Source organism: Suricata suricatta, chromosome 8, assembly GCF_006229205.1.
Source record: "Suricata suricatta isolate VVHF042 chromosome 8, meerkat_22Aug2017_6uvM2_HiC, whole genome shotgun sequence".
NCBI classification, from domain to species: Eukaryota; Metazoa; Chordata; class Mammalia; order Carnivora; family Herpestidae; genus Suricata; species Suricata suricatta.
The window spans coordinates 115,344,329-115,356,574 of NC_043707.1; the positions used below are offsets into that span (position 1 = coordinate 115,344,329).

Sequence of the window (12,246 nt, forward strand, 5' to 3'; positions counted from 1 at the left end):
CAAAGCCAGCTTCTAAACACTCTAGAAATTCCAAGCTGAAAAATCCTTGGAGACTCTTTTACAGCAGTATCCCTCTTCCCCGTGCAGGAGTAAGTGTGGACCCCCGCTCCCCAACTCATCTCAGATGGAGAAACTGAAACTCAGAGAGGGCAGGGCTTGCTCAGCGTCACACAGCAGTTGTGTCAGAGCCAGGCCTTTGTGCCCCTAGTCCAGCACTGCCTACTCACCATGTGACAGATGAGAGAGGGCTCTGGGTGCTTTGGGAATATGAGCACAGGAATAACTTGAGTCATGATGCTTCATCAGCCAGCTGCAGAAAACAATTTATTTTTATAAGTTGAGCCTTAGGCTTTATCTGACAATCCAGGGAAGGTAAAGTAACTGGTGTCCTTTACATTTCTTAGATTTATAGAAATAAAATTTCTTTCTTCAATAGAACTGTATATTTGTTTTGCTTTGAGCAGAGCTTTGGTATTAGGGAGAAAGTGAATGTGGTGTGGGGTAGAGCTCCATAAATTCCTCAGCATTTGATAAGAAGGTGTTAACTTTAAATCTACTCTTATTTATATAGGCCAAGCTCATGTACAGATGTCTTAGATGGGAGGGGATCTTGGCAGGTCTTCTAGTCCTTGTCCTACCTCTAAGAAGGACAACAGCCAAGACACTATAAAGTCTCTTTTGTGTTTAAAATCAGATCACAGATAGTCTACTAATTATGTAAACGACACATCAGAACAGGCAAATGGTGCATCCAATTATGGGAATAAGGTATTCTGAATAATCACTTAACTTCCAAGTGTAGCACAGCCTCTAGGACACAGAAATGAAGGACAGGGGTCTCTCAGTTCTAGAGCTATAAAAATATTGTGCAGCTGTGATAATGCTTGAAGGAGGTCCTTGTTTCTTGGCTGCCTGAAAATTTTTTGTGTTTACTGTTTTCAAACCTGTAGGGCTGATGCATTTCCATGATCAATAAGATTGTTGAGATGGACGTTTTCCCTCCCAATGTTGTAGACAAAGCACAGCAAGGCACTGAAAATCAGACACAGATCAGGAGAGATTGTACATATCCCCTACTTGGCTGGAGCTCAGCAAAGCCAGCTGGGCAGAAGCTTTGAGAATAGACCTCAAAGTGTTCTTCTTCCCCACTCCCTTCACCAAACTCCTCGCCCCCCAGTTATGGCCTGATCCCCAGCATGTGCGTGATAATTGTCAGGTTGGTATAGAGCTTTCCACGCCAGCCCCAGACCACATTAGGAGCTACTCAGTACAGTCCCTTTCCATTTGCTGGAGGTCAGTTGCATTCCTGAATGCTCTCACTACTTTTTCTCCTGTGCCAGAACAGACACACAGTGGCAGGTCTGTGTTAACTCTCCTACTTCCAAAGCCATGACTGATCCACATGCTTTCCAGATCCCAGGAAAAACAACCTGGTGGAGATCATCTTGGATGTCAACGTCAGTCAGCTAACTGAGAGGCTGAAGGGAATGTTCATCCGCCAGATTGGGGTCCTCCTGGGGGTGCTGGATTCCGACATCATTGTGCAAAAGATTCAGCCGTACACGGAGCAGAGGTAGCTGGGCAATGAATGGGGGGAGAAGAGGAAAGACCAGGGGTCCTCTGGGCTTGTTGACTGAGCTGAGAAATAGTGTGGGTAGATAGAGAAGGGTGGGTTCTCTGACCAAGAACTACTCATGGTGTCCATTTCTTTAATGAACTTTTCTCTTCTGGTACAGGTCACATAGTCTGTACTAGATATTGTAGCAGGGTGCCAGGGTCCAAGGTCAGAAGAGGTCTGTTATTTTTGAAGGCCATAGTCTCATAGGGAAAATACTCAAGGTAAACATGTAATATCAGTACAGGGTGAATTTGGCAGAATGTGTGGGGGTCATGTAGACACACTGAAGCAAGGCCAGTTAATTCTTCCAGAGGAGTTGGGGCAGGGTGTGATCGAAAGATTTTCCAGAAGTAAAACTTCCATTGAGCAAGCATGGAAAGACTAGGAGGAAATTCATAATAGCTGAAAAGTATGAGCCATGGTCCTGTGGTATAAAAGTACAGAGTTCCCTCTGGAAGAAGTCAGTTGGTTCAGAGCACTTACTAGGCGCCTACCAGGACATGGTGGAAGATAAGACTGGCTGTGTAGACAGAGAACAGTCATAAGCAAGCCAGGGAGTTTAGTTTTAATAGTTTGGGGAAGGGAGGATTCAAGTTAGGTTGTTTTATGTGTGTGAAGTTTTTGTTTTGTTTTTGCAGGAAATTAGGTGTTTGTTTTTTAGGAAGACCCATAGAGTGGAAACTAGACCAAAAGAAAGAGAGACACACAGACAGGCACACTAAAGGCTGGTCTTTGTAGAAAGATGATAAAACCTAAGTTAAGGTAGTAGCAATGGAATGACAGAAGAGGAGAGAAATGTAAAGTAAATAGAGGTAGATCAGTAGGACTTGGTGATCCTTTGGAATGAAGGGGAATGAGTTATCAAACACAACTCATGATGCCTGAATAGATGGCGAATGCCATTAACTGAGATTAGGGATACAGAAGGAACCAGTTTCAAAGAAAAGATAACAGTTTTGACTGTTGAATTTACGGTGTCTCATGGGTTACATGGAGAGAGATTTCACCAGACAGTGGCAACTACAGGCTGGATCTTGGGGTGGAAGGAAACGCCAAAGATGGAGAATCACTGCACACAGGCAGGGACCAAAGCCGGAAGGACAGATGAGTCCCACTGGGGGAATGTCCAGTGCATGGAGAACCCCAGTATTTAAAGATGAGGCAAGGAGAGAGGAGCCAGCAAAGGAAACTAGGAAGCCATGGTAGAGAAGTGAGAGAAAAAGCAGGTGGGGGTGATCTGCTGGAAGTTAGAGGCGGCTGGCAGCTGGGGGCTGCCACAGGGGAAGGGTATGGTGAGGACACAGAACAGGTTTTGGCTGATTAGATCAACAGAACTACAGTGAGAGCATTTTACTTAGATGTTGGGGGCATAGGGTAAATTCATGTCATGGTTGGAGGATACAGAGATGGTCAATAGAACACTCTTTGAAGAGGTTGGTGCTGAAAATAAGATGGGAGATAGATCAGAAGAACACCTTTTATAAAGACAGGAAGTACTTGAGTACTTTTATAGACTCAGGGAAGGTGCAGAGGAAAAGAAGAGACTGGGGAGGTGGGTTCCAAATGGAGGCAGGTCTTGGGGACTGGCTGTGGGCAGAGCAGGTGCACCACTTTCTCTGGAGATGCAAAGAATGTGGGAAGATGTGCTGTTATGGATGGATTTTAGAGGTAGACAGGATGGCATTCGAGAGCATTGATACCAGCGTTCTAGGTTTTGTCTCTGAAAGTAAAGGCCAGGCCATCTGCTTTGAGGAGGTGGGCAGCCTGAGGAAAATGGTAAAGGTTAGGAACAGCAGCTCCAGAAAAAGGATGCTGGCTTTGAGCAGTATTGAGATCTCAGCCAAGGTTAGCGACATGAGGTTAGAGTGGGGCTCCTAATTCTAGCTACATGATAGCACCACCTGGAGCTTTTATGTTACCTGAGGCTCACCCGCAGTGATTATGATTCAGTTGGTCTGGAGTGAGGCCTGGGCACCTTTAATCTTCATGCTCTCCACGTGAATCTAATATGCAGTCAGGGTTCACTGGGTCAGAGCATGGTAATAAGACTTTTTTTTTTTTAAAGTATTTTTATTTATTTTTGAGAGAGAGGAAGAGAGAGAGAGTGCCAGCAGGGGAGGGGCAGAGGGAGACACAGGGTCCAATGTAGGCTCCAGGCTCTGCGCTGTCAGCAGAGAGCCAGATGTGGGGCTCAAGCTCACAGGCCATGAGATCATGACCTGAGCTGAAGTTGGATGTTTAACTGACCGAGCCACCCAGGTGCCCCAGGACTTTCTTTGTAATCTCTGTTGGCAGCGTGGGAGCAGGGACAGGGCAAGTGGCTGCTTGGATTGACCCAAGCTGGTGAGGATCGGCTGGGCAGAAGCAGTGCTAAGCACATTAGCGAGCGTGCTGCTGGACGTGCCGCAGGAGGGTTTGCCGGCACGCTTGCCCTCACTGCATCCGGAAGACGATGCGTGAGGAAGAGAAGCGGCACGGGGGCTCTGTGTTTCTGACCTGGACTGACTGGCCAAGTTGAGGAATTCAAGAGGAGGATAGGCTTGCAGGTAAGGAGTCTCTGATAGTGGAGCATGGGGCTGACAACAGACAGACCTGGCTTTCAAGCCCCACTCCATTAGTGTCTGCTCTGGGACAATGCCCCTCTCTGAGCCTAGCCTGCTACTTGTAAAAATGCTAGTGTGCTTTTATAGGATTGTTACTGAGAGTTAAATAAGAGTGTTTATATTCCTACCACACAGAGTGCTCAATTGCTGTATTGTAAGTTTATTTTGAGACCTGTTTGGTTGGAGGTACCTGTGAGGGATATGGATGGGGTGGATGTCCCAGCAAGCTTTTGCAGATGTAGATGTGGCCATTCTGGAAAGACAAGGGGAAAGGAGGTAAGTATTTGAGGGTTACTGGTATATGTAGAGAAATTGAAACTGTTAGCATGGATTAGGTAACTGGGAGAAAATAATGAGAAATGGACCACACATCTTTTATGGCAAAGGTCTGTGTCTTGATTCTGAAATTTATAATACCCCTCCCTTAGTCTTACTGTGCAGCGGACTTTATGAAGTCTTTTATGACCGTGCTTCCCAAACTTTTATGTCATGATACACTTGGGCAGTAATGCTATGTATATGGGACTCTGGGATACAGATAAACAAGGCTGTTTATACTGGACGCAACTCCTCCGGGGCCTCCAGGTCCCAGTCAGCCACTCTGTGTGCTGAGGGACCAGTGTATCGGGCACACCTACAACCCAGTGTGACTACTGATTGAGAAGGTTTGGTTACTAGACTAACATGGAGTTAAGGGGGTTCCCCAAAAGGCCTTGTAAGGCCAAGGCATAGAGAGCACATAGAGGTGAGATCAAACATGGCGTGCCTTGGACAGAAGTTGACAGAAAGCAAACAGATTCTGGACATGGGGTAGCATAATCTTGCACCAACCACACCGCTGTGTAGTGTCTTTCCTTTTGCCGTCATAGTTATGATCATTTGGCTGTTTTGACCCATGGTGAATACTTTGATGGTGTCCAACAGTACACATTTTTCAGAGCATTGTGGTCTTACAGGTGACCCGGGCACTGACCCATCAGCACCACACTACAGTCTTAGCTGTTAAAAGGCTGACAGCAGAGATGTAGTTGTAACCAAATCCTGATTTTCCTGACCTCCTTGTTTGGAATGGGTCCTCTTGTTAGCTGGGACAGTTTAGGGCATTTCTAAAAGCCTAGGTGTTGGAATCAGACATACCACGGTTGGAATTTGGCTCTGCCATAATTAACTGTGTGACCTTGGGCAAGTTACTTAACCCCTCTGAGCCTTAGTGTTGTCCTCTGTAAAATGGAGATGACGCTGATAACACCTTTCTCACTGGCTTGCTGTGGGAGAAGGCATCTAGTACTTCGCACAGCATCTGGCACAGAGTGCTCAGCTAATGGCAGCTACTGTTATTGTTGCTGATGGCTTCACCTCATTCATACTGTTGCATGTCTCTGCAGCACCAAGATGGTATTTTTTGTTCAAAACGAGCCTCCCCACCAGATCTTCAAAGGCCATGAGGTGGCAGCGATGCTCAAGAATGAGCTGCGGAAACAAAAAGCTGACTTTCTGATATTCAGAGCCCTGGAAATCAATACTGTCAGTGAGTAATTCTGGGAAGCTGGGAATACAAGCCTGCCCAGTGCTCACAGTTCGCCACAGTCCTGCTATTTTTGGGTTTCATCACCTATTCTTGAGCATGGGTATAATTGCTTAGCGCCAGTGTCATGGAAGAGTCCTGACATGTTGCAGAGGGTTTCACCTGGGGTCCATGGGGCCATCAGCGAGCATTCAGAGGGGCGAGGAGACTGCATGGGAAGAAAATGACATCTTTATTTTCACTGACCTTTTACTGAAATTCATTATTTCCCTGTATCGTGAAGGTGGGCAACAAACGCCAGCAACTGTGACTTTAAGGCAGTAAGAATCATAGACAACTTCATAGCACGCTATGTGAGGAAATACCATTACTACTCATCCTTCTTCAAAATTATGACAGTTGTTAGATCCACTTTTAAATCTTGTTACTTGATGTTTTCATAAAGACACATGTATATTAGCTTAAAATTTTATATTCTTAAATATTTAAAAAACATGCACAATATTGTTTTCCTTTTTAATACCATGTATTTTATTTTGGCAATTAAATGATGCAAAGAAGGCAGGGGGTGGGGTGGGGTCTGTGGGCCATGAAAGATGACGCACTATCAGCGGAGAGCAGTGTTCACGGGCAAGGTGCCCAAGCTGTAAAAGCCCTCGGGGTGGGCCTTGAAGGAATTTTCCCACCGGCCACAGAGCAGGGGCGCTGAGCCGGGGCACAGTCAGAGCCGGGGTTCTGGCTCTGACTCCTGTTGACCTTTTTCCCTTTCCTGCTACTTTCAGCATGCCAGTTGAACTGTTCTGACCATGGCCACTGTGATTCATTCACTAAACGCTGTATTTGTGACCCTTTTTGGATGGAGAATTTCATCAAGGTGCAGCTGAGGGATGGAGACAGCAACTGTGGTGAGTTTCTGCCTGGCGCTATGCCAGCTGGTTTGGCGCTGAGTGTAGTTCTGAGTTGAGCAGGTGGGTGTTGGTGTTTCCGAGGCAGATGAGCAATCAAGGAGAACTCTATGTATTTTCTGTTTGCAGAGGACTTTTACTTCCTTCCTCCACGCTGCTCAGGGTTAGAGGAGAGCTCTGAAGCAGTCCTGTACAAATAACGAAGCTTAAATTGGACCAACTACAAATTGCAGCCTAAATCAGACCAGCTGCAGGCTGTCTGTGTTTTGGGGGGGTCTCTGTGCTCTAGCCTAGTGGAAGCCTGCAAGTGTCTGTTCCCCCTTTCCTTCTGGGAAAGCTCCTTACAGCCTGCTACACTGCCCCAGGGTCTCAGCAGGGACGGTTCACAAAATCGAAAGCTTCAGCTGCCCACAACTGCAAGGTCTCACCTTCCCTGGATGGCCATGGGGGACATTCCTTGTCTGCAGAGCAAAGCCAGAGGGGCAGCCCAACTGCCCTGCTGGCCCCTCTCTCTTCACAGCCCTCACCATTTTGTTTCTCTTTGCAGAGTGGAGTGTGTTGTATGTTATCATCGCTTCCTTTGTCATTGTTGTCGCCCTGGGAATCCTGTCCTGGACTGTGATCTGTTGTTGTAAGAGGTAAGATCAATTCTCCTTAAAAATTGATTAGAGCTTCTAGTTGTGTATTCATTCATTAGAGCGTTCCCTAACATGGCACTTCCCATGTGGAAGGTGCTGATTCTTGGGGGTTCCTCCCTTGCTGTCACCATTAAAGTGGTTAGGCACGCCCAGAAAGGCTTTTCTCACCCTCTGCCATTCCTGAGGCCAGGAACACACTCCCTCAACCAAGTGGCACTCACTGCACTGATGCTCAACCTGGGAAGCGTGGCCATGGCCATGATGGGCCTGGACTGTGGACCTGACTCACATCTCTCTAGGGTGTGTGTTCTGTATTACTCCACACCTGTCTCACCACTTGACACATGAGTTCTCAACTTTTCTGCCTTCCTTTCTCATTGGGATTCACATGTGTACGTGCTTTCACGTGACTGTAGACTTAGATTAGTCATGATTAAGTATTCTGGGTTTTTTGTTTTGTTTTGTTTTGAATCTTCCTGGCTAATGATATTTAATGGGAATGTTTATTGTATGTTTTTTGTTACTAATAATAAGTATGATTGCTACATTACTGTATGCCAGGCACCATGATAACATTTTGTAGGTAATACCTTTTTTTTTTTAAATGCATATAGGAACCTTTTCTTATCTTACAGCTAAGGAAATGGGAGGCTCAGGAAAACGGCCCCACTTTTCCATGGACACAGAGTTAATAAGTGACAGAGCTGAGATTGAACCTGCACTATAACCTCACATAAAACCTAGAAGGTGAAAAGAATTTTTAGTAATTCCCACCAGCCTGAGATGACTACCATTAATAAATGCTTTCCCCCACCTTTCAAGCCTAAGATTTTTATTCTCTTAATATAATAGGGAGAAACTGTGCCTGGCTCCATCTTGCCTCTTCCCTTGCTTGCTGTGACCTACAGCTTAGAAACTTCTGCTGGGCCCTGCACGTAGGCATGCTAGTCATTGAAGGAATTTTTCTTACAGCTGGGATGAACAAAAAACTGCTTTTTTAAAATCTGAGGCCTACCTCACTCAAGGAGATAAGGAAGTTCATTCAGATATGCCTGCACTACATTTGAGATTCATAGGAACATGATCAGATTCCTATAGATATCAACCTACCCAGAACAGAGAAGTTACATAGCCTTCCTTGGACGTCTGCCAGCATCAGTCACCTTTCGACTTCAGCCTCCTCCCACTTCCCCCCTTCCTAAGAGAAAGTTCAAATCTCATGCTGGGGAAGATGGTTCTTTGGGACAGGAGTCTACCATCTTCTCGGTTGCCGGTTTTCTAAATAAAGTCATTTTCTTGCCCCAGACGTCTTCACCCTTGATTTACTGGCCTGTATGTGGGGAACAGGCTGAGCTTGTACCCCATTACATTTGTGTTGTTAACCAATCTCTCTTCCTCACCTCTGTGGAGTGGCTGGTGACTCCATGGTAAGATAGTCGAAGTCATCTTCCTTTCCCAGAATCAGGGAGGTGTTACCTGAAGAACAAACCACAGTTGCCACCTTGCTGCAGCTGTGAAGCAAGGGAAAACAGTCCTTCCATTAGGCAGCTGCCACCCGGACAGGACCCTCTTTGTAGTCTGGCTGTCACTACATGGTGAGCTTCCTAATCTCACACAGAATCCCCTTCTTGAGCAGCCATGGGGATTGTGTTTTTCAGGCAGAAAGGAAAACCCAAGAGGAAAAGCAAGTATAAGATCCTGGATGCCACGGATCAGGAGAGCCTGGAACTGAAGCCAACCTCCCGAGCAGGTAGTGGCCCTGGGGGTTGGGAGCGGAGGCCTCTAGATTTGTGCACTGTCCCTGTGAAGAGCTACTGTCCCTGTAGTCCTCTCCTGAATGTGTTGCTAACAGCTGTTTGTTCTAGAAAAGCGTTTTGTCTCTTGCTTGTTAAACGCTGAGGGCTGACCTGGCCCTGCACTGGCAGAAGCTGCCTGCTGGGTAGGTTTGACTTGGGGGCTCACTTCTCAGTATTGCTTCTCTTTGCAGAAGGACTAAGCCTCTTCCTTTCCTTGGCCTGCTCATTCCCCTCAGGGTTCCCTCCTGGCTTTCAGCTGTTCAGGCTGCCCCCTGTAGAGGCTTAGGGACCTTGGTCTCTTAGGCCTTACCAGTCTGTCCTTTCTGGGGAGACAACAAGGTGTGGCAGCAGTGGGATTGAAGTCAGTGTCTGCCAGCTGGCTTCCTCTGTGGCTGGCCTTCCTCTCCCATCTTCCTCTATCCCGCATTTGGCAGATAGACCCGCTAGGCTCCGCTGGTGGCTCAGAACAGGCAGGAGGGCAGCTTCCCTGCTGGCCCCAGTGCACAGGACTCATCTGTCAAGTGCCTCCCACCAGATAATTACCAACCACACAAGCACTGAGATGGCTTCGCTGATGGGGCTGGGAAGGTCAAGGTGCACAGGGACTCCCTTCTTGGCTGGTGTCATCATGGGTGGGGTTTTCATTCATCACGAGGCCACAGGACCTGCATTGGCTGTTTGTGAGACTCTAGGCGGGGCTATTCCTAAGCACTCTGCAAACAGAACTGTTTTATACAATGCATTTATCAAACATACTCATACTTAAAGCTTTGTATTAGAGGCTGGAGGGGAATACAGAGTTCTGACACAAGGCTCTGCCCTTGGAATTTCAGTCTACTGAGGGAGCAAAGACACATCAAAGGCAAAAAAAAAAAAAGCAGCCCTCAGGCGGCCTGGGCTCTGCACCCATGCAGCTTGGTTAGAGAACGCTGTGGCTTGGTACCTGGAGGTGGTGGGGCTTGTAAAACCAGAGAAGTGGACATACTGAGAATGGAGCATGGAGATAAAAATGTGCACAGTCTACCCTCCACATGGTGACCGAGGTTGTTTTTGTGTTACTCTGAAAGTTTTCCCAACCCTCGAAATCCTTCAGTGACTGACTCTGGGTCTGGCTATCATGGCCTTGGGTGAGCTTTCATCTGTTTGCTTCTTTGAGATCTTTCTCCTTGACCTGGTTCATATTTCTGTCTAGAAAGCTTTTTGTTATCGTTCCCTTAACCTGCAAATGTCATGCTCATCTCTCACATGACTTGTTTTGGAATTTCTCTCCCTACATAAAGTTAGTTATGTATCTGTCCCTGTACCAGTCAGTGACATTGGTGAGGGCAGAGATTGTGTCTTATTCATCTGTGTTTATGGATCGAGACCACTGTTGCCAGGCCCTCTGCCAGACAGACTCTGCTCCTCTGGAGCTTCTATCAGACACATGTGAAACGTACAAACTCACAGATACACAGCATGTGATAAAGAAAGGTCTTTGTAAAGAATAACACTTGAACTGAGACGTAAGGGACGAGTAAGAGTTAGCCACATGACTCTGAAAGCACATTCCAGGCAAAGTCTGTACAGAGCCAGCTGCTGGAAGTAGCAGAGGGCATTTGAAGAAATAGAGGAAAGTGACCTACTAGACATGGTGAGCACGGGGCCAGTGACACGAGGCTGCACAGGTGAGCAGGGACATAGCTGTGGGCTCCTTCTGAGAGTAGTGGGGAGCCACAGCCAGCTTTTTAAGGAGGTGAGTGGTCTGACTTGATTGACATTTATATGTGAAGGATCAGAGGGGCAAGAGCAGGTGAAAGAGTATTCGAAGGAATGTCCTAATGTGGAGAGATAATGAGATAGGGACAGGTACGTAGATTCCAGGTACCTTTGCAGGGAAGACTTGATGCAGTTCGTGGCATGATGGCCAAGGGGTGTGGGAGAAAAGGAGATGTGCAAGCTGGTCCTGGAGCTTCTGCTCTGAGCATGTGTGGGTTGGGTGGTACTGGAGAGGAAATGATGGAAAAGAGAAGTGTTTACTTCAGGACACTTGTGAATGGTGCTGAGGAAATGAGGCTGGAAGATTGGCTAGGACCAAAGTGTGGAATGTTCTGAAAATCAGCTGGAGTTAAGCATTAATTCTGATGGTGACAGGAAGTTTCTGGTCACCTGAAGAGTAGAGTAGAATGGTAAATGCTGGCAGAAGTGAAGTTGTAGGTTGTTCAGGCAGTAAGTATGCAGTGAGGAAATGGAAGCCGTAAATGTTGAAAAGTCCTTTAAAAGTGGAGCAGGGCAAGGCAGAAGACAGAGGTGAGGCTCCTGAGGAGAGAGGGTGTGGGGGGAAAAAAAGGAGAGGATGGGGGACACAGGGCTGGGTGACAGCACTAAGAAGTACTGTGTTGAAGAAGCAAAATGGGCAGGAGGCAGATGTCCAGTGAAGGAGGCGGCAAGGGAGAGCCCAGTTGCGTCTGGGTGGCTGGGAGGAGAAAGAGGTGGCCTTTCTCTGTGGGCAGTGTATAGCTGAGGGAGGGGCGAGAGCCCCCTTGTGCTCGGCCTTCTGGCTCTGACCAGCAGATTAATTGTGGCCTCAGCAGATGGGTGGGTGCACCCCAGAGCAGAGTCACTAGCAGGTTGGGGAAAAGGGGATTCAACATAAGGTATGGAACTGGACAGGGGGAAGCGCAGGTTTAGTAGTCCCCTTGCAACGAAGGGTGATGCACATGGAAGTGAGCTGACAGAGACCCTGTTTGCCGGAAGTGAAGCTGAGCTCCTGCCAGGGCTGTCTGGGGAGCCAGGGTGCCCGCCTGAGTGAATGCCCAGGGCCACCCTCAGGAGACCTGCTTTCCATTCAGAAATTGTGGTTTTGGGGTTTGTGCTATTCTGTTGATTTCCCAAAACTTTCTTCTGAAGCACATTAGAGTGAATCATATGAAATTAATAATGTTTGACCTCTTTGAACCTATAAAAATGGTAGACTTTTGTGGTTCAGCTGAATGTGTACAGAAGATCGAAAGAACAGCTGGATGGGTTTCCCACAAGTGAATATGCCCATATAATCAGCTCCCTTTCTTTCCTGTTACTGCCTTCCCCCTGCCAACCTACTTCTGGTATCTTAGTTTATATAAAGGGAATCACTGTGTTTGATTCTTTCCGTTCACATTACCTTATGACCTTCCGATGTG

General features: G+C 47.1%; 1 protein-coding gene and 1 long non-coding RNA gene across 5 annotated transcripts in view; one reads left to right on the forward strand and one right to left on the reverse strand.

The window, feature by feature from the left end:
• Positions 1-12,246, forward strand: part of KIAA0319L (KIAA0319 like) — a 94,907-nt gene that overhangs the window by 80,591 nt on the left and 2,070 nt on the right. For 2 of the 3 annotated variants that reach the window (XM_029948819.1, XM_029948818.1), the window contains exons 16-20: positions 1,414-1,573; positions 5,607-5,749; positions 6,529-6,651; positions 7,199-7,289; positions 8,948-9,039. In XM_029948819.1, the coding sequence (XP_029804679.1) occupies positions 1,414-1,573; positions 5,607-5,749; positions 6,529-6,651; positions 7,199-7,289; positions 8,948-9,039 (609 nt within the window). Of the gene's footprint in view, positions 1-1,413; positions 1,574-5,606; positions 5,750-6,528; positions 6,652-7,198; positions 7,290-7,924; positions 8,117-8,947; positions 9,040-12,246 lie in introns of those variants that run through there. The other variant, XM_029948820.1, reaches the window with a different exon arrangement.
• On the reverse strand, positions 6,276-12,218 carry LOC115299454. 2 transcript variants are annotated; one of them, XR_003912189.1, is made up of 3 exons: positions 9,396-12,218; positions 8,690-8,765; positions 6,276-6,839 (listed from the first exon to the last, which is right to left on the reverse strand). It is a non-coding gene; the product is annotated as an uncharacterized LOC115299454 (long non-coding RNA). The 2 variants fall into 2 exon arrangements; XR_003912188.1 differs by having other exon boundaries at positions 8,690-8,800.